Consider the following 25965-nt stretch of genomic DNA (forward strand, 5'->3'; position numbering starts at 1 on the left):
TGCCTTGCAAGTTTTTATTGAAAAGGAAAAAGACAGATCCAAGCTTTTGATAACATATGACTGATATTTTGTGGAAGAACATTTCTCTTTTGAGCTACAATTATGAAACAGATTACTCATTTGAAATGGTTCCATATTTTGTTGTATGATGTAGTATAAAACTTCTCTGAAACAAATAGAATAGCTGATTATTGTCAGATTCATTACTGGCTTCTCCACTTATGCTTTCTTCATATTTCTTCATATTTTATTCTTTATTTGTTTGTTTATTAATTTATGCTTAAGGTTATTAAGGTTTGATTTGAATTATGCTAGTATAGGCCAACATATACATGCCCTTTAGACTGGGGGATCATGATCTTAATCTTAGTTGAGATGATTAAGAACTCAAAATAATTTGCAAGATACTCTTAATTACGACATCACTAAAATAAAAGAACACAAAAATGATTGATGTGGATCGAGAGAGATCGAGAGACAGACAGAGAGAGAGAGAAGGAGAGAGAGAGTGAGAGAGAAAGGAGGGGGGAGTTGTGTAAGAAGAGAGAGGGAGAGAAAGAGGAGAGAAACTGATTATTTAAAAAAGAAAATAAACGTTCATAGGCCTTTTACTGGTATGCAAGGTCTAGAGAAAAATTCAATCAAGAGAGGAAATTTCATAAAGTAGAATTGACCATATTCAGATGTTTGAACAATTGACTGCATGGATAGGGAGCAATCCTGGAAGGTAAAATGTAAGACGAGATTTTGATGAACCGTTGTGTTTATATCTCAACTTAATTTCTAGCATAGCGTTAGCTAATTACCCAGGGCCAGTATAGCGTAAGGAGCAAAAATTTGTCAGCAACATTTGTAAATCACCATATGGCATCGAATTAGAAGGGGAAAAAAAAGATTGAATTTTATTGGGGGGGGGGGTACCGGTAGTTCCCAAGCTCTCTCTCTCTCTCTCTCTGCTCCGTGTTTCTCTGCAGTATAGGCCTAGCAGTTGTTTTAATTTTATGTATCTTCCCATATTAATTTGTATTTCTTATTGCTATTTCTTGTTGAAGGGTACATTAATAATTAAACATACATAATATTTCCACCTTGTGTGAAATCGTTATACTCGAAAGCGACTTGAAAAAAGACTGAAAATTGTGAAGCATGAGACTGAAATATACGCTTATTTACAAGGTACTTGGAAATTGCGTAGATGATAGTCAATGACATTCCCGCCGTTTCGAATTCCGGTCGATTAGTTCAACAATTGAGGAATGCAAACTACAATCATGGCCGAGTAAGTTTCACTGTCGGTACATTACTTGTCTTTTTGCAGAGTTTGTAATGAAAAATTTAATTTTGAGTGAAGAATAAGTGTGTTAAAGATGTGAAGTAATTCATGACAGGATTGTTTTGATCGTGCCGCCCAATCTTAGAGCGTAACCTGCGTCAGATTCTCGCGGGTATCTCTTCTTGGGCTCCCTGGATGGATCACGACCGGTCAGCCAAGCGCAAACATGCCAGAAGTTTCCCGTAGGACTGGTCGAGCTTTCGGCGTAGCCATAGCATTCGCCCGGCGCGCTGCGCGCCGTTTTTTTTTTTTTTGGCTAACTGTATGTAACAGTCAATTTACTGACAGATCGAATGAAAGGCGATCAGTTTTACGATATCAAAATCCTCAAGTCTATTTAACTCATTGAGAATGTGAAATCAGGACTGAAAGTGAAAGAAAAAGATGATAGTTTTGGAGAGAAAAAAATGAAAAAGAAGACTTTTCCTGATAATAATTTGAATAAAAAACATTTGAATTAATTTTACTTGAGTTTAGACTATATTTTATTTAAAAAATTTAAGTAGATCTAGGGTTTAGACTAGACTCTAGTTAGGAATAAATAACAGTTCATTCAACCACTTCAACTTGTGTTTCAATAGTAAGTGGTCGCTCTTAATGCGTGTGGTGACGTGACCCACTCAGAGCTGCCAACTAGTACAGATTTCCCGTAATTGGTACAGAAATAAACGATCATTGCGGCAGTACGGAATGTGAATTATCATAACGAGTGCTGTGCACTGTGCAGTATGGCAGCCATCCAACACTCGTTAAGAAAGAAGGAAAAGTATCAATTATTCTCTTAATAGAAGCAAATTTGTCATGGAAAAGTGATGTGTTGTGATGACCTGAAAATTGATGTTCAGCCACTTTGTGTGAGTAAAATCACCCCAAAATTGGTGTGCCGTTTTTTTTTTAGATTCATATCGCCGCATATATATAGGTATTACTGATTTATTCCCCAAATTACTGATTTTGAGCCTTGTGATTACTGATTTTCTGCTCTGGAGATTAGCAGCTCTGCTTACTTGGCTGAAAGTCTGAAACTTTAAGTTTAAGCCTTTAATTTTATTTGAGCTTGGTGATTTATAAAATATGATTGATCATTCCTTCATCATTCCTTCCTTTCTTTCTTCACCTGTCTCTCCTTTTGTAGCTATGGAGATAGAAAGATTAAAGATGCCCAGATGAGAGCCAGTATCAACCAGAAACTGGTGGAGACAGGAGAGAAAGAGAGGTAATGTACTGATATTTTAAATAATCAGGCGATGACCACCAGGTTTAGATATTAAGATGACAATTAAAAATGGAACAAAATACCAAGTAGAATATTAAGATCTTATTCAGATCTGTTACCAACTTATATGGCCTATATTTCTAGAAAAAAGATAAGGTATTAAACCATCTTGTTGGAAATGTTCACAATTTTAAAACATAAATTTTCAAAAGACTGTTGCACTATTAACGAGGGGCAGATCCAGAGTATATATTTGTTAGGAAATGCTCCAGTATGAACAATAGACATAAAAACACAACTGAGAAGCAATTACAGATTTTACATCAGGGATGAAACAGAGCCTATTGTAGTTGAGCGATCTTCAGATCCCCCCCCCCCCCAATTTTTTTTTTTTTTTTTTTTTTTTTGGGGGGGGGGGGGTTTGTTTTACTCCTCCCCAAAGTTTTCTCCTACTGTACTGGAAACCACCTTCATCTTTTGTTAAAAAACGTTGAATAGTACAATTGCTATAGATTGTTATGCTTAAAAAAAAAAAAGTTATTCATTTTTCCTGTATATTTTTGATACTGATATTATACATCCAAGAATGTTATTACAGGATACCGCCTCTAGATTTATTTAAAGATAAGAAAATTAGAATAACTTGAGAAAAATGGCATGTTCTGAGTGAAGACCGCATTTCATAGAACATTACAAGCTTTATTTTTTTCTTGTCCTCCCTTCTATGTCCTAATCCTGACATACATTTATGATCTTATCTTTTAGACTGAAGGAGCTCCTGAGGAATAAACTGATAGAGTCAGGCTGGAGAGATGAACTGAAGGCACATTGTAAAGGTAAGAAATCTTTGGCAAATCCTTTCAGAGAGAGGATTGAGAGTTTTACCAACTAAACCTGGCTGAGTTGGATTGGAGGAGACGGCTTAAAATTCAAGAACAGGGTCCTGTTTCATATTATGTGTTATCAGTAGCAACTGCACAGATGTATGACAAATCTGCTCACAGCCAATCAGATGTAGGATAGTAGTAGCTTATACAATTATCGTATCTTGTCATTGTTAACAAATTTTAGGAAATATGGCCCAGACTTCAAAATGACAAACCCAATAATGCTTTATCATTTGATAAGAATATAAAAGATTTTTTATCATGCATGATATCCATTTTTTAAAAATTATACATTGATGTTGAATTTTATGAGAAACATCCCTGATTTAAGATGTTTATACTTATAAAGTAAGTGACTGACCAAAAACGGGGGACAGGAAGGGTATATTTTAGGGTTGTATGGAGCTTCAAAAAGTACAATGTGTATTTTGACACATTAAACACTTGGCACAATATTGGATTAAACCAATGGGAAGCTATGTGCAAATAAAACAGTTTCCAACCGATTAAGTAGACTTGCTGAGAATGTGTAAATAAATGTGATTATGAGGTGATGGCCAAACAATAATTAACCAAGATTATGAATGATCCTAAAAGAGGTCCTATTTGGTGGTAGCATCTCCAATTCTCCATATTTATTTCCTCTGAAGATTGCTTGAATGTATTTACTGTATATATGGTCCATTCAGCCCTTTTCTTTTCCGACTGTGATCTTCTTTTTCAGAGGTTGTGAGGAGAAAAGGACTAGAGCATGTGACTGTAGATGATTTGGTTGCTGAAATAACACCCAAAGGAAGAGGTAAAGTCATCACCAACAATGGTTTTAGACTTCAAGACCAGTATTCATGAAGCAGACTAAAGTTAACCCAATAACGACTGAATACTGCCATTCCTATAGACTCATTACAAGGGGCCATTCAGTTCCCATAGGCGATGGGTTAAACAAACATTTTTTCCGCTTCTACTGATTTGAAAAGTGACAAATTATCAATTTTGTTATCCTTCTGTTCCTGTGCACTTTAATTTTTTGAAAACCTAGGTATAGTCGGGTAATAAGGAGTGCAGTGACCTTTAACAGTTTATGTTAATCTCAGTTGTTGCAAAATTCCATAGAACTTTGTTAAATATTGACAGTGTATCTTAAAGAGGTAAGACTATAGATCGTTTTCATCAAAAAAGGTGCTTTAGATGTCAAAAGCAATGTAGTATTACTGTACCGTAAAAATTGGCCTCCTTTATACTATAGTGTATGATTTTAATCAATATATTGGGTTTGTATTTCCATTTCTCTCAGAAAGTTGATTATTTTTTTCTCTGCATGATTTATCATCGCCAGAACTTGTACCCGACGAGGTGAAGAGAGAACTGCTGCATCGGATCCGAGCCTTTCTAGCCCAGCAATCCAACATCTGATAATCCTGCTGCTGCAGCGAGCCGGGTCCATCATGTGTGTGTCCAGCAACTCTCTTGAGTAGCGTGTCAAAGGTCGACTCGCTCACTGCGTGTTTCCAACTCCACCTTGATCTCTGTTCTGTGTCGTCCCAAGTGATTACCTCTACTGTAATGTTGAGTAGGAATGTCGAGAAGGCGTCTACCTCTGCATCGTTTCATTCATTCATTCAAAAAGAATATATTCATAATACACTCAAAAAGGCAAACAATGGATAAAATGCCTATCGTTTTCTGTAGATTTAGTGCTTTGCACGCCCATACTTTAGGTAGGATTTTAGAAATCAAGTACTTGTATGAAATCTTGCTAGGGCCCTAGCTGTATCAAAGCCTAGAGACTGCGTCCGAACATTATTGTCATTGAATGATTTTTCAAGTGTAATCCCTAAACCGCCTATCTGCTGGGAGTGCACTCAGAGATTCTGTGGAAGTTCCGTCCCAATTGTCGCAACTAACTAAAAAAGTAATCAGGTTTGTTGACGAGGATCTGATGATTTAATCTTGGGGATTTCACTGTGACTGTCACAGGGCAGTATCAATCTGAATCCGTTGTTATCTGCTAGTGAGAGGTGATATATGAGGATTTCATTTTGTGAGATGATCATCATAAATATTATAGTCATGTTTAATAGAGTGTTGAAATATAGTGTATTTTTAATGCAAATTCTGTTCTGTGTATTCAAACTCTATCTGAAAGGGAAATTATCTTCAAAAAAGTGTGCTTTGAATGTTATAGGTTTTATGCTAGCATGTGATATTCGCACTACCTACCGACCTCAAATATCAGCATCATTTAAGAGAAATCACTGGTTTAAACACTTTAAAAAATAAGGAGGTTGTGATTAGTCTACTCGAAGTACCATATAATTTGCCCTTTTTTGACAGCCTGGTGTACTTTTTACTATGTTATTAATCAAATGAAGAAGATGATGAATCCCTCATACTGTCTGTTTGGAGCCAGAAGGGTGTTAAAGATTAAGTTGAGTTCTGGTCATGTGATTGCATTGTGAAAGAAATGGTGTGAAATCGACCAGAAAAGATTGATCATCTAGCATATAAGAGTTTGTGTGTATTGTAAGGTTCTGGAATCATCAAAATGATACGAAATTTGGCCAAGTCTTGGTAAAGTTACCAACACTGTACACAGATAGATGTATATGGGACTACACGAACACGTGGCGTAAAAAACCTACCCCCCAAGTTTTACGAGTTACATGACATATTTAGAATATAAAGGCATTTGAAGAGCCATGCTTTTCAGGTAACATGTCTTATCTGATGTTCTTCCACACTTGCATAATAAGAATGAGAACGCTCACAAATTATTTTTCATCTCTTCCCAGAACTCAACCTTCTCTTTAAATCTTGTTTAAGTGCCTTACTGGCTCCTAATAGATGATATGATCTCATCGTTGCCTTCACTGGTTTGATGCAGGCAGTCTTCCATAGTATGTTATTTGTATTTGGTGGATGTGCCCGATGTACTTTCAACCACAGATGGCGTGTGTGAATGTGAATCAGCAAGTACTCTAGCTTGGGACAGACTATCCCAAGTCTTGTGATTTATTACAACACTAACATCTGTTTGTGCCAAATTTCAAATTGTTTGCTCATAAAAGACAGGTGAGGTAGAAGTACTCATAGTGGTAGCCAGAATTGCTCTTTAAAAGTGGATCATTATTGTCAAATTGTGTATTTTTTAATGATGTGGGAGGTATCTATATATTTTGATAGACCATTTTCATAATGTAAAAATTATTTCATTCACTTTTGTTAGGACAAACATAATGGCCCGGATTCACAAAGGAGGTTTGTTGACAAACCTCCTTTGTGAATTCGGGCCAATGGCTTGCCCTACCCAACAACACATAATGTATCAAAATCGCATTCTGATGACTATTAGAATACAATTATTTGTAATGAGGCACTAGGCATATCATTGGGGGGAAAAAGAAGAGGGACACCTGTATTTGGTTGCCTTAATTTCTTTCTGTAAAAATGTATATATTTTGCAATTTGTGTAATAAATGAATAGTTTCTGTTTAATTAGTCTTCTATGATCTGTTATTTGGTGTCAATTAACAACTACAAACTAATTTTCTTGAGCCTTTATTATTTATTCTGAAGCCCTTATCCATGTTAAGGAAGGTAGAACATACCATAAACGACAGAATTCATAAATGATTGCACAATTGTTAATACATTAAACATAAATGATATTTACATACTGAAGGTCAATCCAGGCTTTGTAAATTGTAAGTTCATTTGCATGAAAGCTGAAGAAAAAAAAAAGTACTTTGAAACATGCCTAAATCGTGAATATCAAATTGGATTGTGATGGACAACCCTCCTGTTCCTTCAAAATGCCTTCTCCCTTGGGTCATTATATCATAGATCCTCTAATAAGGGAGTTTACAGATAGCACATGGTACAAATGACCCCAAATATCCACAGATCTTTTACACATGGAGAAGTTCCACTTTGAGCATCTTAGAATAATAACTGCCAAAGTCCTAGATGTGCTTCATGAATACCTTTTGTTTGCCCTCTTGAAAAGAATACTTCCACCTGAATATCTTAGAATGTACCGTTGGTGCATAAATGAATAATGTTACACAACTTTCATGAGCGCATATCCAGTATTCATCTCTGGTGGGTTTTACCTTTTTGGTACAAATGACCTTTATCTGCCCATGCGCAGATTGTATCTGTAAACTCCCTTATAAGGAAACAAAATATTGGTATTTTCTATACATGTAATGCGATGTACTGTGTGTAGAATCTTTTAAATTCTTTTGGTAACAGATGTACTCAAATTGACAAAATTATGAATCATAGGCCATGGCTGTACATGAACAAAAGATGTAAACCAAGTGCATTTTTTTCCTCGTACCTGTTTCAATTTAAAAAGGCCATTATTGGCAAGTTAAGCATTCAAAATGTGGATAAGAAAATTCTGCATAATTTGCTTTCTGAATGAATAAATACTTGATACATCTCGAGTCGTATCGGACCGTTCCAGGGTATAGGATTCACAAAATCAAATGGAACACATTATACAGTGTAACAAAATACATTTAGATACATGTACAGCAAGATTTGAGATTACTGCAAATATTAGATGGCTCATTCTTTCAAAACCGGTAATACAACCTCCCCACTGGAGTTATACATTTTTAAGTAGATTAGATAATTAGTGTTAGCAAGGTGAATTAAACATACTTCTGGTTTTTGTTTACATCTACAACGGGTCATCTTCCAATATGAACTGCTTGGCATTTCTAATTAAGGTTAGATTCGATTACATTGTATCATCATACCTACACATACATAGTTAGTTTACAGGAACTAATCCAAAAAGACTTGTCTCGCAAAACAAGAACTTGCTTTCTACAGTAAAGTCTAAATCCTCCCTAATTGTTTTCTTCAAAATATAATGATCATGTGTATTTTTGCTACAGATGTTGTTGCCTTTTAATAATTGGCCAGTTCATTTGATATATGGTACCTCTACAACAATATATGGTTGCTGGAAATCAAGTTCGAACAAATATGTAATTGTTCTTTACTTTAGCTAGGTAATAATTAATTTAAATCGTTGCATTCATTTGTAAAACTGTCAGTAAACACCGAAGAAATAACCTTCCATGAACTTTTTTGTCTTTATTAGACAAAGATTGCAAAAGCTCCATTGCAAAGAAAAATCAACACTGACTGATAATGGAAAACACTTCAGCAAGAAGAAAATGCATGAGGCACTTTGGTATAATAAAAAGAAAATTAGTTGAGGGCTTTGATGCGTAGGCTACTGACAGAGGAGTTGCAATACACATTGTTTGTCGCCTTGATGGATCTCTTTCTTTTTTTTTACCACCTCCTGTAGATACACGGCTTAATTACTTCACATATTATCCTTTTCCTTTACAATGGGTCTACATTGATACAACATAAAGTGTGAGTTGGGTAGTATTGGCAAATAGGCATGAATATTACACTTTAATTCATAAATAAGAAATACAGAAAATTCAAAGAAGATTAATTAAATACATTGCATATTCAAACTGATTTGATTTGAATTTCTCTTTACACCTTCTTGCCTAAGGATGAGGATATAAAAGAGTTTCAATAATATTAGATCTGGGACCCGTCTCACAAAGCTTTTTTTCAATGACAAATGACAAAAATCGGTGACAATTCTGCTGATAACCAATCAGAAGCAAGGACTTCACTAGCTCATTACAAAAAACTGTTGTTTGTCACTGATGACAAGTTTTGTGAAATGAGGCCCTGGCATGTTAATATTCTTAACATCCCAGATATACACAATTGTAATTTTTGTGATAACTTAACTCACATAAAAATTGCTATAAGACCATCTACATATTGTTCATCTGTTTTTAACAAGGAGTAAAATGAAATACATCTACTGGTTTAAAAAATAAAAGGCCATAAATCGGCAACTTTGAGATTTTAGACAAAATCATTGATACAACAAAATAACAATTTGGGCAGCCTTGCCCATATATAATTTCCCCCTCTAATGCCTACACCGAATATAATACCAAAAATATATACAACAATTTCTCTCTTCTGAAAATACAATTAAATCATATTCAATGCAAAGTTACCTACTATTCATGTGTGTGATGGAATGTAAATATGATATCAAACTCAATTAAACTTTGCCACAAGCATTTTAACTACAACAGTTTACAGATACTAAAATGCAGCTTAAAATCTAATAAAGTTCCTGTGACCTTATCCCCTGAATATAATTTGACTTTGGCATAACATATACTCCCTTGGACCCCAACCTAAGTATATAACAGATGAACACTTCAAATAAATTGAGATGATTATGCTTCTGATCAACTTGTTGCATTGACATTCAGTGTACCTCACAGGTTATACCCAAAACATATTACATAAGTGAGCTAAAAGCAATACAAGAATAAGTACAGTATGTAAGAATCTAGAGAGCATGATACGGGTGACATCAAGATGGAATCCATGAAGGAGTTTTTAAGTACTCAAAGATGGTGCCTACCTCTCTATAAACAACCTCTTCTCAAAACAGCACACATTTAAAATAAGTATTGCCAAAACTTCTATTTCTAATCAGTGTATCATCTCTTTATAGTCAGAAGCGTATTAACCTGTTCACTCCAGAATTCTATCATTCCCATTATCTTAAAACAGGACCCATCCCGTTTCCAGAGGCAATGGGTTTAATCATACATGTATGTGGATTAATTAAGCCACAATCTCTTATCAGTATATTATTTGCTATTATTAAAATAGAAGGGCATTTAATCATGTCATTTTGAATAGACTTGATGCCCATCTTGTTCAAATATTATTGTTCATCATTCAGATGATCTACAAACCGATGTGTGTTGACTGGATGTTAATAAAGAACTGTCCAACTTCAGACTGCACGTGTATCGGTTCAAGCCCATCTTGCTTTAAGCAGAGCAGTTCTGCATGCCATCAAGTTGTGTAAAACTGAGCCCGAGTGCGGCTCTGCACACTAGTTGGTGAGTTCTCATGAGCTTTTCCAGACGATGATCTTTGCATCCTGACCTCCTGTAACCACTGTGGAACCATCAGATGATACCTGGATACAGTTTACTGCTCCTATTAAAACATTATGGGAAAGAAAGAAAGAAAGAAATGCTACAACAACTCTCTACACAATGTGACTATATAGGAATCATTTTTCAAAAGAATACAAAGAGGTAAAAATAAATATTTAATTCCATTTCAAAGAGTTACAAAATGTGACTTATAGGAATCTATTTAAAAAAAAAAAAAATTTAATTTTATTTCAAAGTACAAATGTATATTTCACATCCAATATATATTCCCAACTATTTGCAATTCCTGATTTAATTCACTATAGAGAGTGCTTTTTGTTGACAATCACTTTAATGAGGATCTATACCGGTATTTAAAAAATACACAAAAAACATGAATTAGCTCAAAAACGTGTACTTTACATTTTCTTATACCAAATTTCTGGTTTATCTCAAGAAATGATTTGGAACATGGCAACATATAGGACAAAATCAATCTTCATCACATACTGATTAAATTTCCAATTCCAATATACTTACCTATATGTTGATTGAATGATGCTACTAACTGAGCCTTGGCCATGTCCCACACCATAAGATTCCCACCTCCATCACCGGCGAAAAGAATATGATCTCGCCAACATAAACACCTTCATGACAAAAGAAAACAAAAGAAAAATCAAGCCAACATAAACACCTTCATTGCAAAAGAAAAGAAAAGAAAGAAAATGATCAGTCAAACTGGATCGCATCAGAGCGATAATTACCCCCAAGAAAAATGTTAACAGAAATAACAACTCTTCAAGGATCACATTTGTATCATATTTTCTGGTAGAGAATATTATTCTCACACTTGATATGAAAGCATATAAGAATGAATACATTGAAGCAATTTGAGAAAAACATGACATAATGTTAATTTTAGGGTCAGTAAACAAAAACAAAATCATAAATTTCTTTTTAACACATTTCATCAATGTATTCCGACATGCTTCAGGTTTGTAATAAGCTGTACTAATTGTCACAATGATTCCTTTCCACATTATATAATTCAAAATGCATTCTTTTGTGTGTCTTCATCCCTCATAACCTGCCTCTTTTTCCACCCTTAGCCAATATTTTGAGCCAATGTTGACATGCAGAAATAAATGATTAACAAGTACTGGCAGATATTCAGAGATTATCCTTTTGAATTTCTCCAACTCCTCTTTCAAACCTTGAGTATTCTTCCCTTCTCTTACCTCACTTCATGTTCCCCATCCTTAGCAAACACCTCAGTGCCCGTGTTCACATCGATCACTCTGATATAGCTACCCTGACCCTTCTACCCTCTGATGTCTTACCTCACTTCATGTTCACCATCCTTAGCAAACACCTCTGTGCCTGTGTTCACATCAATCACTCTGATATAGCTATCCTGACCCTTCTACCCTCTGATGTCTTACCTCACTTCATGTTCACCATCCTTAGCAAACACCTCTGTGCCTGTGTTCACATCGATCACTCTGATATAGCTACCCTGACCCTTCTACCCTCTGATGTTTTACCTCACTTCATGTTCCCCATCCTTAGCAAACACCTCTGTGCCTGTGTTCACATTGATCACTCGGATATAGCTACCCTGACCCTTCTATCCCTCTGATGTCTTACCTCACTTCATGTTCACCATCCTTAGCAAACTCCTCTGTGCCTGTGTTCACATCGATCACTCTGATATAGCTACCCTGACCCTTCTACCCTCTGATGTCTTACCTCACGTCATGTTCACCATCCTTAGCAAACTCCTCTGTGCCTGTGTTCACATCGATCACTCTGATATAGCTACCCTGACCCTTCTACCCTCTGATGTCTTACCTCACATCATGTTCCCCATCCTTAGCAAACTCCTCTGTGCCTGTGTTCACATCGATCACTCGGATATAGCTATCCTGACCCTTCTATCCCTCTGTCTTACCTCACTTCATGTTCACCATCCTTAGCAAACACCTTTGTGCCCGTGTTCACATCGATCACTCTGATATAGCTATCCTGACCCTTCTACCCTCTGATGTCTTACCTCACTTCATGTTCCCCATCCTTAGCAAACACCTCTGTGCCTGTGTTTACATCGATCACTCGGATATAGCTATCCTGACCGGCAGAAGCCATCTGTTGACAATCTATGAATAAAAATATGAAGAGGGAAAAAAATGATATTAACAACTTGAAGTATGGTGACTCTGGCACCAGCATCTCAAACCCAACAATAAGAAACCACTCCCGAATGACACCCAATTGAGTAAGAATATGACAAACATACTGCATTCAGAATCAAGGTTCATGAGCAATTTAATCACAGAAAAATGCTGTTTAACACAGTTTGACGTCTAATAACAATTTTTTTCAAATCACAGAATAATCTCATAACAATCTGAAAAAGCTTTTTATGGTGTACTTGAAAAAATCTTTGTAAACAACAATCTTTCTATAAATGATTCTACATCAATTTTGTAAATGCTGGATTGAAAGAACTTCTGTGCTGTACTCACCAGGACTGAATATCACAACATTGACTGGTCCATGGTGGCTCTGGAAGTGACGTAGCGCTACCTGGTGTTCGACGTTCCACAGGTTGACGTCCCCGTCCTTGGTACCAGTCAGGAGGAGGCTGCCATCTTGGCTCAGTTCTGTGCAGGTTACCTGGACAGTGTTAGAAGGAATGCTTGTTACAATCACATTTAAAAAAGTCCAATCAAACAAATACATTATTGGAATTGAGGATTAACAGTTCTACAAGGTTCCACAAAAGTAATTATTATTTCAATCATCCTATAAATATTGACTGTCCTAAAGAGAATGAGAATACATGTCCTCTAGAAGAAAAGGAAGGGGCTACTCCCAGTTGGCAGGGCCTGGGGGGGAAGGGATTGCCCTGAATTGTATATTTTGAAAGCCGTTTTAAACTGAAATGTTTTGACTGGTCAAATGACGATTTTTTTTTGTTTTTTTTTGTTCTTGTTCTAAAATCAAAATAATGATACTACAACATAAATTGGAAATATATGTCTTTGGTAAGCAATATTTCTAGCAGTATGGTGCAGCAGCTATCTTGTTAATAACTATATGAATGGCCACATATATCGTTATCCTGGATAACAAACTTACCCCTGAATCATGATCTAGCTCTGTGAGAACATCAGCCACTATCCTCTGGCCCCCTCCGTTGAGGCCCTCGCCTGCCCATAGCTTGACCGTTGAATCCCAGGAGGCAGACGCAAAGATGGAAGAGCCCTGCTGCCAGCAGAGGGCGGAGACTGCATCGTCGTGGGCGGGGATTACCTCCAAGACACGCCCATAGTCCACTGAGTATACATATCTGTGTGGTAGTCAAATGCAGGTTTGATGATGTAAACAAGATAAATAGAAAAATAAATAGAAAAATAAAAATTCCATCCAAAACCGTCTTACAAAACGAGTCTCAACAACTAGGAAAATAACTTCATAAAGTTACAATTCCTCATCTAAATGGTCCGAATGTGGACAAACTACAATTTCTTTTGAAAATCAAACTTAGAAGAATACTACTACAGAGAATTTGAAATCTCATCGTACATGATACATGTATACTCCATAAATGTCAATTTTTATCCTTTTATTATATTTCTCATGATAGTTGACATTTCTTTGTCAACATTATTACATACCGTAGTACTACTCTCCACATTACCTGTCAAGGTTCCAATGATATAAATATAGCTTTCGAGTCGAAAAGCAGCCCACTAGCAATCACTGATTTATACCAGCAGAAAAAGGCTGGCATAAATACTAATAAACAAGGCCAGTAGTACAGTCTTCAGTATTACATGTTAGGTGTTGTGTGCAAGATATATGTCCTTTCTTTATGTATGTGTGTCAGATGTTGTTTGTAATTCAAATCACATGATTTGCATATTTGTTGTTAGCCCGTTACATGTGTCTGTACTCTGGCCTTGCCTGCTCACTGCATCCACAAGATAGCTGGGCACAAGCTGCTTATATACCCCACCAAGTTTCAGGTCTCATTTTTTCCAGTTACTCCTTAAAACCACTCCTTAAAACCACTACTTACAACCACCCCATATGCAGGAGACATGCATACATTTGATTGAATGTATGCATAAACATTGTCGGCAGAATTAATGAATATCAATGGACCTTACACTTCTAGACCCTTATTGTAGCATTCAGAGTCTTTACATTTCCACCGATGCATGCCTTGGAAGTGAGACCCCCCCCCCCCAAAAAAAAAAAGGGATGTGAATTGATAGATGCTATTTCATTCACCTGTTATTCACATGCTTTTTCCAGAATGCAGATTGCAGGCATTAACAGTCACTATATTGTTAAATAATCAGCTGCAAGCTTTAGTACTGATAATCTGGTAAACACTTGAATACATTTGCAAGCTAGTCTATTATGGATGTTTCTTCCCCCTGTTTAATTAAAGTCACATGTTTCAAAGCAAGGTAGTGTTACTTGTTGTTATGTCGGGCAATCACCTGCCTAGCTCTGGAATTGTTACTCTACTAAAGGCATGCATACATCTGAATACATTTGTGAACTGATCTATTGGATGTTTATTTCCCCAGTGACTCAGTGATAAACTAAAGGTTTATCAGGTTAATCTTAACCCATAAGGGTACCTATTTAAGAAATTTTTTTCAGCTAGTGTTTTAACCCTCTGACCATTGAAATCTCTCATCCCCATAGGCTTAATACAATGGTCATCCAATTCCTGTAGGCAATGGGTTAAAACAATGACATGAACTGACCCCTGGATGACCTTTAGCCTTCTGTGTCATGAAGTGTTAATGGTCAGGAGGTTAATATGATATAAAATGAACCGTTTAAAATTGTATTTGGATACAAAGTCACACAAAATTAAAACAGTCATAAATAATGCATAATTTTATCCACACAAGAACATCTCACTATGAACACGACGGACAAAGAAAGCGGACAAAATCTACAGTTCCTCAGGTAGACAAAGGAACATCCCTTCACTGCTATTATGTAAAAATGTGTAGAACAGGTGAATATGCATGTGACACCTGTTCTACACATTTTTACATAATAGCAGTGAAGGGATGTTCCTTTGTCTACCTGAGGAACTGTAGATTTTGTCCGCTTTCTTTGTCCGTCATATTTAGTGTCTCATGACTCACATTGAGTTATCCCATGATGCAATGAGTGCATTCTTGTCGTCAGGGGTGATTATCACACTGGACAGGGCCATGTTGGAGAGGCTGACGCTCCGCAGCTGACGTTGGTCTTCAAACGAGTACATCTTCAGCTGCGTATCTGTCAGGTGTAAGAAAATGAACAACATTCAAGGTTAAACAAGATCATATTCATAATCTTTAGATCAAGTATACATCATCATGCACCTTAATCAAAATCTTTCTATCATTAATTCACTTAAATGTTGGATACATAATCAAAGGTATCTAAAATTTTCTATTTTCTAAAGAAAGAACTCTTTGAACCACTTTTTTTAAAATCAAGCATCAGAATCTGTTAACTCAGACAGTCAAGTGAGCCACTTAATTGCTAAATGAGTTACTACAATACCACTTGCATGTGTACACTCAAATGTTTTTTTTCTAAACTGTAAATAGTTTGGAAAATACAGTGTCATTATAAAGATGAAGTCAACACCGAGTAATAAGGAGGTATTGCTACACGTTTCTTGTAATGAAAAAAAAAAAATTGCTTTTATTTGGGGTCATTCTGAATTTCATTTTTTCTTCAAACTTCTGATAGTATTAAGCCCAGTCTAAGGTATACAGTGTACATGTAAAGTGCATAATAACTAGTCTTTAGCATTGCAATAATCACCTTTGGAGACTGAGAAGACTGTATTGTTGTTACTTGAAAGCTTTAGATCACACACAGAACTGGAGGGAAAACAAAGGTAAAAGTTCTATCAATGCTGCACTTAAACTAAAATTGAAGGTATAGTTCAGTCCCTGCATCATTAGTTATTATGCAGAAGAACATAAAAGTTTCTAAATGCCTCATATTAGAGTTGATGGATATGACTTTTTTTTTAAATCATAAAATTCTACTGATGGAAGGTAGAAAGAAAAAGAAATTGCCGCTTGCATATATTGATACACATGCAAACAATATGAGACCATATTAAACATGTTTCAGTCCAATTTCATTTTCACTACAAGAACAGAAAAGTCTACTGCAAATAATATTTTGTAAGTTTCGAATGCTGTATTTTTGTTCCCAATTTTTGTCATACTCATAAAAAAATAAATATTGAAAACTGATAATAAGGAAGTTATAGGAATAATATAACTAATACTGACAGACATACACAATAAAACAATAATTACACCATTTTTCAACCAGCATATTTCACATAAATATGTTCAACAAGTTTTGAATATCATGTTAACCATGAATATTTTCCCATACCAGCAAAGATATTAAGGATTTTTGTGTGATTGATACCTGTCATGTCATAAATCATGTGAATAAAATCATACCATGTTTAAAGAAAAGTTTACATGATCATTTTTAATAGAAAGTGGAAATATGGATTATGAGGAAGCAACAACAAAAATGAAAAACGAAAGAGACAAAATGAAATAAAAAGCAACATGAGGACGCCAGAGAGTATTTTTTAACCTATTCTCGTCACTTTCATTTTCATTCAACATAAAATGAGAAAGAATTTGAGCCCAGAACATGTTCCCCTTTAATGGCTTCATAATAAATCATAATGCAGAACAGCATCATTACTCACTCTTTGTGATTTGTAGCTGTACTTTTATCTTCAATAGCTTTACAATAAATGATCATGCAGGGAAACAAGAAAACTCACTCTTTGTGTAATTTGTAGCTGAAGCTTGGCTGCAGCTGCGTTATTCTTTCCCAAGGTGAACGAGGAGAGATTTGACTAAGAGAAGGCTTAGAATTTTCTAAATGACCTGAATAACATGAAATAAAGAAGCATGGCCAATCAGAACAGAAGATTACAATTATATCAACATTTAGTTTAGAAAGGATATTTTTTTTATAAGTTTGCCTGTTAGGAATAATGCAGACATCTCAACTTAAAATGGAAAGATTATTGAAAAACTGAAGCAAATATTGCACTTCCATTACTTGAATTGAAATCAATTTCAGATCCCATTCACACTCTTAAAGGAGAGCACTCTTATACAAATTTCTGAGAAAGGTGACATTTACGTGAATGATGTTTCCTTGAACAATATTTGCCTCTCTCTGTTCCTCTCTCTCCCCCTCTCTCTCTAACCCCCTCTTTCACACAATTTTTTTTTCTCCAGATATGTTTGGGAGCCTCCTTAAACCAAATTATTTTCCATTCATTGTGTATTGTCATCACTCCATAAATAGAATATCAAGTTCCGAAAGATTTTCAGCAATGAAAAAAAAAAAATGAAATTTCTTTTTTCTGGATGTTCAGCTTTTTGTTCAGTGGTGGAATACATATTTGTCAACCTACCCGAATCTTGAATGGAATGTGGTGGCAAGACGCTGCTATCGTTCACCCAGCTGCATGGCGCCCCCTCTGGCTGATCCTGCACTGGCCCAGCCGACGCCGAGGAGGAAGAGGAGGAGGGGAGTTCAGGGCGAGGTGAAGTCTCTACTTTGCCTATAAAGGATTGGTTGCTTCTCTGTGTGGCTTCCTGCTCTGTCGATCCCACCGCTGCCACTGGGTTTGGCGCAGAGAACCTTGTAGGGTGGGGCTTGGTGAACAGCTGCTTGGGGGTCTGTCCAAACTCCATGATCTGAGATTGCATGGACGCCTTCTCATTTGGGTCTGATATGCTAATGGTTACAACGACAAAAAAGAAATAAAAATATTGTTTTCGATGCTGCTTATAAGTATCGGCTTGCATGGCGATGTAGATATATAGCTTACGGTTGCACCATGTGAGAGAGGGGGGAGGATTGGGGAATCTTGAAGAGGGCTGTCGGTAATCTTTCTTTCTTGAGTGTATGTTACTATGTGTAGTCCTGAAAAGGTCTGTTGGTAATTTCTTTGAGCTTATAGTTCTAAAGTATACCAGGGTGTTGTATGTAATCATCAGGATTCACATACTGAGACAGAGAGGTCTGGTGGCAATTTCTAAGCTTGAGATAATATTTCTATTACCGGTATCAAATTTCAAAGGGATTTATCCTTGGTACTCACAGGCTTGATTTATAATGGGTTAAAATGCATCATTACACAATCAAATGTATGTAATAATTGTTGTTTAAATGCTTCAGGATAAATGAAGCCAGAGAGAAGTAAGGAAGGGGAGGAGAAATGCAGAAAATACCTAAAAACAGTCACAAGAACTTGATGTATAAAAGCTTCAAACCACAAAACATATACCGGTATTCAAGTGTCTGCAGCATTTTTTATTCATACATATAGACAGATGCACATATACACATTTACCATAAGATGATTGCATATCTCACGGCTTTCTATGAGTGTGATACAGTAAAATGGTAGCAATTAAAGGCAAAGCAATTAGGAGGGCATGGCTCTTCCCAAAGTGTACCTGCATGTACATATAAATTGCCATTTTTTACCTCTGCAAATGCTAATCATTTCATTTAAATATATCTGCAAATTTATAAACCCGGGAACTCTCTGTTTTGCAAAATAATGAGATACCGGTAATCAAACTATCTCAATTGTCAAGGACTATAAAAAAAAGTATTTCATAAAAAACTAAATAATGAAACAAACAAATAAACAAGAAATAAAACGTATGAAGGTAAACATGTTGACTCACCTGTCTAAGTCTATAGCACCTTCATACGTGAGATAATAGAAAACTGAAATTAAAAAAGGAGAAGGTAATAAAAAGAACATAATTATTGAGACGGAGCAAAATGTAACAACCTCAAAATACCACCAACAAATATATTTAAACATGAAAGAATGTTGTTAATGAAAGAACTATTCAAGAGGAAATATGCACTGTTTTCTTTGAAGTCAGGCTTGTAATAGACCAATTTCAGGAGATCCTTGTTTTATCGTATCTATCAAAATCTGAGTGATCTCGACTCCCACTATATCTTGATTATCAAAATAAAGCACACTGTTTTCTTTAAAGCGTGTAGACCATTTGTATACATCTCGTTATATACCGGGACAGGGAACTAAACACCAAACCTATTCTGTAGGAAAATATCATATATATAAAGCTCATGTTAAATTCGTTTCATCACATGGTCATTACATATTCATAAACAGTACAGTTAAGAGAGAACGTTTTTTAAAACAGAGACAAGTCTTTAAGAAAAACTAAAAGACAACACAAAAATGGAAAAACTTTTTTTTTTTAACTGTTACCAAGTTTTTTTAAAAAGGAGAAGATCATAGACAAAGAAAATAAATATAACTGAAGTAGTATGGACAATACAGGAAATGGTGTACTATTCCAGAAGACAGAATTAATATAGGCCTTGGATTTTACTGCAGATTTTTATATTTTTTTAACCACTGACGGACTGTTTAAAGGTAAAGACCAGTTTTGGAAATGCCCCCCTCTCAAAAAATGAAATGGAAGCTCTTATTACCAATCATGTGAAAGAATATGTTTTGACCAATACGTGATCATACAAATTTTGCCGGGAAACCGCATACTAATTGATATATTTGGTAAAGTATTATATCTATCCAGACTGGATAGATATATAGGGTAGTCCCATATACATCTTTCTGTGTATTGCTGGTAACTTTACCAAGACTGGGCCAAATTTCTTATCATTTTGATGATTCCAGAACCTTGCAGTAGACACAAATACTTATATGCTAGATGATCAACCTTTTCTGATCAATTCCACAAAGTTTCTTTCACAATGCCATTGCATGACCAGAACTGCATGTCTTTACCTTTAAGACTTTGCTGAACAAATGCATGCTGAATTTTAGCTCATTAATTACTGAATGTTCACATTCCCATAGGCTTAACACAGGATCCCCCTGGTTCCTGTACTCGATAGGTTAGAGCCTATATCTGTACACTTTATAGATTTACAGAAATATCAGAGAAGAGAACGAGAAAATGGAAAGAGAAAATGGAAAAGAGAAAATGGAAAAGAGAAAAGGGAAAGTACCCAATAAGTGCATCTTTGAAAGCGGCTGGAGAGGAAATACTTGAGTGACCATTCACATGGATAATTTAACCAAACCAGCAGGACATAAAAAATTGCAATTATTTGATCGTAACCTGACTGTGAACAGTGCTTATGGGGCAAAGATGACTTGCAAATTGATCTGGTATGTTCACTACGCTGCACACATGCACAAGGACAGATCCTTGTTAGCCTTTGTGTTCAGAATTGTTTGGAAACGGGCCATGATTCCACTTTTAATTTCCCTCCAAAGGAGGTACGATATTGTCATTTTTACTTTAATTGCTAAAATTGTTGGTATAAAATTAGAGTGGAACATGTATACAACTATACAAAGTCCACTCCAAGAAGACAGGAAAGGCAGTCTCTATCGTCAAGTGGTCCTCAGGTTCAGGTTACTTTAATATGCATTTCAGAACTACATTATTCATAACTTTTGTAAATTTAATGGTGTTTTTTTTCCTTAACTCAAGAATGAAATGTGGAATGGTTGAACTAAGGCCTATGTTGAATACTTTTAAAAGGTAAGCTTTAATTTTTCACATACTCCAGAAACATAAATCAGGATGAATCATTTTTTTCACATACTTAAAGAAATTTGCAAAACTTGGTAAGGGTATGAGTATATTTAGTACCGGTAGTTTAATCTAGGTCTCAAAACCTGATACTCCACTCACATCCAGACATCTTCATTTGTGGATGAAATAAACAGGTACATGTAAATGGGTAAATGTCTATTAGGGATATTACACATTGCAACCACCTTCTATATTTTGAAGACAATACATAAAAAGTAAATATCCGCAACCATAACTTGTGATTTATTCTGGTTTTTCCAATCCCTGACAAAATTTTCAAAAAATAAAAAAGATATCCAATTAAATGAAAGATTTAAAAGACGAATGAATAAATAAAATAAATGATTTTGAATTAATAAAATAAATAAATGATATTAAATAAATAAATAAATTAATGAATTAAAAAAAACTTGTTATTCTTTTCCTGCAGCACATTATAATGAAAAGACTGAATGTTCATTGACACATGCTTGGTAGCTAGGAGAATGCCATTTTCAATCCTGAGTGCTCATAAAAGGAAGAAGTGTAGCTGGGACTAATATGGCACTTCCCCTGCTTGGCTCGATCTGCACAAAAGGGGGAAGTTGTGGAGTGAGAATATCATATGTCAGCCGTTACAAAAAATAATTTTGTCTTAAAGAATGAGGAAGTAGGGGTAAATGCTTACAAGTGAATTAATCATCACTTAAAGAGTTGCAGCCACTCACTGATTGGACCAACCAGCCCGCTTTGGCATGAGCACGCAGGAATGAGAGGGGGAGCTAGAATACCACTTGGTGACTCACATTTGCTTGGGAAGGTTCGCTCTTTACGCAGGCGGCTAATTGAACAACACATGCTGTGCATTGCATAGGAGTTTGGAGTACCTGCAAATGTTAGGCCATATCCATGGGCAAGGAAGTGACTGTTTGACTTCTGCATGGGCGCTCCGAGAGGCACAGAAGAAGCCTAACTTTCCCAGCTGACGAGACGTCCACCATGGAAATTTTCAGGTACTTCTTGGAACGTTCTATCCTGTTCTTGTTGAGCGGTCTTGTTGCATTTGCAGGATGTGGTGATGCGGCGAATATACTTATGAATGCAATATTAGGAAAAGGGAGTCATTACTATATAACTGAAGCCATTGGAGAGCAGCTTGTCAATAAAGGGCATAATGTGACACATCTTGTAAGTAATGCCTTCTACAAGCAGGCATCAAGCCGGCCGAGTGCTGACATATTCAACTATGAGGTATTTGAAACTGCTGTGCCAAGTGAAGTCATTTATCAACTCTACGCTAATTTGAGCAAAGTAGCGTTCTTGTCCGGACTTAATAGTCAGAATATCGAAATAGAAAGCAAACCTATCTGGCATCGCTACCTGGATTGCCAGGCAGTTCTAAACAACCAGGAACTCCTGGAGAGAATTAGGAAAGCAAACTACTCAATCATTATTTATGACATGCTATGGCCTTGTTTACCGATTATTTCTAAAATGCTTGACATCCCTCTCGTGGGAATCATTTCATTTCCAAACCCTTGCATGGAAACGGAGATAGCAGGTTCAAATGTTAATCCGTCCTACGTACCCTGCACAGGCATTGGATTCACAAACAAGATGACTTTCGTTCAAAGATTTGTGAACACATTCCTCTACGCATTTGTACCATGGCTGACGACGGATAAATATGTATGGTACAACAATCTCTTACATGAGCATTATTCCAATGATTCTGTTGAATTGTTAGATGTCGTTCGTCATACTGAACTCTTTCTTGCCAATAGTGATTTTGTAGCTGACTACCCCTGTGCCTTGGGACCCAACGTGGTCCTTGTTGGAGGCCTTACGTCCAAGCCTCCAAAGAAACTTCCTCCTTCCTTGGAGGACTTCGTCATGAGTTCTGGAGATCATGGAGTCATCGTCTGCTCTTTCGGTTCCTTCCTGTCCTCGCAGGATCTCTTTGAAGCGAACAGCAAGCTCAGTATCTTCATCTCAGCTTTCGCCAGACTCCCCCAGAACGTCATCATGCAGTTGGGACACGAGCCACCTTTCCCACTGCCAGGCAATGTCAAAATCCTGCCCTGGCTTCCACAGAACGATCTGCTTGGCCATCCCAAGACAAAGGCTTTTGTGTTTCCTGGAGGGAATAATGGGTTCTATGAAGCCATCTACCATGGTGTTCCTACCGTCGTCATGCCTCTGCGTGGTGATCAGTTTGATGTTGCAGCTCGCGTTACCTCGACCGGGATCGGTGTCGTCGTCGACAAACTGACAGTGACGGAAGACAGTTTGCAGCATGCCATCCACCAAGTCACCAGCACGGACAAGTTTGCAAACAAAGCTAAGAAGCTCTCGTCTATCTTCCGAGATCGGCCGATGCCCCCTGCCCAGCGAGCTGCATTCTGGGTAGACCATGTGATCAAGCACGGAGGACAGTATCTCCAATCCTCGGTCCATGACCTGAGCCGTATGCAGCACATCCTCCTGGATGTCTTGACAGTCATGTTTATTATGTTTCTTGTACTGGGTGTTCTAGCTTATAAATGCAGCTCCAGAGTTTTGTGGTTCCTGTACAGATGTGTGACTCGTAAGCATCTAAAAAATAGCTAAGACCTGAAATATACTGGATGATGCATGATCTTCTCGGTGCATTATTACAGTATATATGTTACTATCAATTCATTATAAAAATATATCTGTTATTAGTTGCCAATGTGATGAGAAAAGTTTAAAGAATGGTTATGACTGCTTCTGAATGAGGTACGAGCCATCAAGTACTCATTGAATGCTACACGTAATGATTCACAAGGAAAGCAGGTAGATATTCAAAGAAATTTCATGCCATAAAGTGACTATCAGAGCCAGAAACAGAGAGAAATGGAGAGAAACTATGTTTGAATAGTAAGTTTAATGGGTCAAATTATGTGACCAATTCTGAACTGCCTGCATCTTAAATAACTGCTTTGTTATAAAAACTACATTTACCTCGTAAATAATTATGACAAGGCCAGGCAGGGCCCCTCCATCACTCCCCGTCCCTGCCCCTCCTTCCCCCTCTTAGTATATTTCAAGTTAGGAATATCAACTTGGATTACCCATTAGACAAAGCATGCTGACAAGCATTGCTGGGGCCTCTAGTTCATGAAGCCTACTAGGCGAAGGATAATCTTTTTTTGATAGTAGCTTACTACAAAAAAGGAGATTTCTGTGCCTACACGCAGAAACTAGTTGTAATTGTGGAAACAATGCTTCTCAGGTTACCATGGCAACAGCTTTAGAAAATGAGGGTTTATCAATACACGAGGTATGCCTGAGATATTAAAGGATAGTTTAATACATTTGTTTTTTTAGATAAAAAAGAGACTGAAATAGATTTAAAAAAGCGAGGTATATTAAGGTTGTGCTATATATGTAAAATTCTCTTCAATATCCTGATTTCAGCTTGAGCTGGTTTATGTAATAATGACTATTTATATATTGCAAGATGATTATTTGACTTTTTTGCAGCACTCTGTCTGCACAAAGCTGACTGTCTTTGTGTAAAGTTTAAGGAGGCATCTAAGCAAGCACCAATGATAAGGGGGAGGCGCGATAGCTCAGTCGGTAGAGCAGTGGTCTCGTAATCCGGTGACCCGGGTTTGAAACCAAGGCGATGCGCTAGTGCCCTTTGGTAAAGCATTAATCCTCATTACCAGGTTCCTCAGAGAGGACCTAAAGCCGTCGGCCATCTGGTTGCTTACTTACAAGCATTTTGCTTTCTTAGCAGTCAGGTAAAATAACCAACATTCATTCATAAGTGTCAATTTCTGCCTAAATTCAGTTTCTTATGACAGTAAACATCTTTTCCCCTAATATAGAGGGTAACATAGTGTTCCGAATCCGGCTCCAGATCTAAACCAAATTCTTTCAATTGGTTACCTTTAGGTTGCTATGCTAAAATTCAAATATCACTTTCTGTTTGAAGGGATTGGGTATCTTTGTCTCAGATTCTGAAACAAAATCCTGGATTTAGCTCATGCTGCAATCATAATTGTAAACCTTTAGGTCACTCAGGAACCCCATGATTTTTACAAGCCGATTGCCTGTCTGGTTTACGATCGGAAATCAAAATTTCAAAATTTGTTTTCCAAACAGTTTTCCTAACACTACAGTCTATTGGGGAAAATGAGTATGGTAAAACCTGTCACTCAAAGTTTTTTAGTTTTTCGAGGCACTTCATGATCATTTTGAAGGACTTCAATATTACACCATATTACAGATATTGTAACATGTAGGGCCATGCATCTCAGATTTAACATTGTTAACATTGTTAAACGATGCCTGTAAGGTACCGGTATATCTAGTTTGTACCAGCAAAACACTAAATTCAGTGGTACTATTACATGATCACTGTTCACCGATAATAACTGACTCATTAGGAGTGACTTAACATTTCTTCTGTAGCACCAACGAGGCACATATGGGGACAAGTCTGAATATCGTTTCCAGGAAATGATTATTAATGATGACATGTTTAGCCCAATTTTGTGTTGTGCAAGCTTCTAAAAACAGCCTCTTCCTCTGTGATATATGTTCATTGCAATCTTCATCAGACAGTGCTTTTTATTTTATGAAAATCTGAATTTCATTCTGGTCTAAAGATGGAAGCCAGCATATTGGAAAGAATAAATCACTTGCCAAGTCTATATCGGTAGATGACTTAAGACTCTTTGTTTGAGAGATCTCTTCTTGAAAACCGACATTGCACAAAGTGACCTTTTAATATACAGTATCCTACCTGTATTAAAGTTGAATAATGCCTGTAAAAGTG

The 25965-nt window shown here is 36.5% G+C and overlaps 2 protein-coding genes across 2 annotated transcripts in view; one reads left to right on the plus strand and one right to left on the minus strand.

The window, feature by feature from the left end:
- The first annotated feature begins 1172 nt into the window (after positions 1–1172).
- Positions 1173–5877, plus strand: LOC115918601 (transcription and mRNA export factor ENY2-like). Its single transcript, XM_030984648.1, has 5 exons — positions 1173–1279; positions 2469–2549; positions 3315–3385; positions 4161–4235; positions 4773–5877. Exons 1-5 carry the CDS (start codon positions 1257–1259, stop codon positions 4847–4849), a joined length of 327 nt encoding a protein of 108 aa, XP_030840508.1. The 5' UTR covers positions 1173–1256; the 3' UTR covers positions 4850–5877.
- Positions 5878–7564: 1687 nt separating this feature from the next.
- The window catches only part of LOC588382 (protein FAN), a 34921-nt gene continuing 16520 nt past the window's right edge, over positions 7565–25965 (minus strand). The window contains exons 14-23 of the mRNA XM_030984655.1: positions 19251–19293; positions 17963–18288; positions 17318–17423; positions 16318–16376; positions 15645–15780; positions 13606–13816; positions 12990–13140; positions 12518–12620; positions 11002–11111; positions 7565–10522 (exon numbers count right to left, since the gene is read on the minus strand). Of these exons, the coding sequence (XP_030840515.1) occupies positions 10431–10522; positions 11002–11111; positions 12518–12620; positions 12990–13140; positions 13606–13816; positions 15645–15780; positions 16318–16376; positions 17318–17423; positions 17963–18288; positions 19251–19293 (1337 nt within the window). The 3' untranslated portion in view covers positions 7565–10430. The remainder of the gene's footprint in view (positions 10523–11001; positions 11112–12517; positions 12621–12989; positions 13141–13605; positions 13817–15644; positions 15781–16317; positions 16377–17317; positions 17424–17962; positions 18289–19250; positions 19294–25965) is intronic.

The sequence above is a fragment of the Strongylocentrotus purpuratus genome, unplaced genomic scaffold, assembly GCF_000002235.5.
Source record: "Strongylocentrotus purpuratus isolate Spur 01 unplaced genomic scaffold, Spur_5.0 spur5_contig_834, whole genome shotgun sequence".
NCBI classification, from domain to species: domain Eukaryota; kingdom Metazoa; phylum Echinodermata; class Echinoidea; order Camarodonta; family Strongylocentrotidae; genus Strongylocentrotus; species Strongylocentrotus purpuratus.

Bases quoted from the DNA above. Each gene is read 5' to 3' on its own strand.
- LOC115918601 (XM_030984648.1), top strand. From the start codon at position 1,257: ATGCAAACTACAATCATGGCCGA. The intron at 2,550-3,314 runs GTAATGTACTGA...CTTATCTTTTAG, and splicing joins GAGACAGGAGAGAAAGAGAG to ACTGAAGGAGCTCCTGAGGA. The intron at 3,386-4,160 runs GTAAGAAATCTT...CTTCTTTTTCAG, and splicing joins ACTGAAGGCACATTGTAAAG to AGGTTGTGAGGAGAAAAGGA.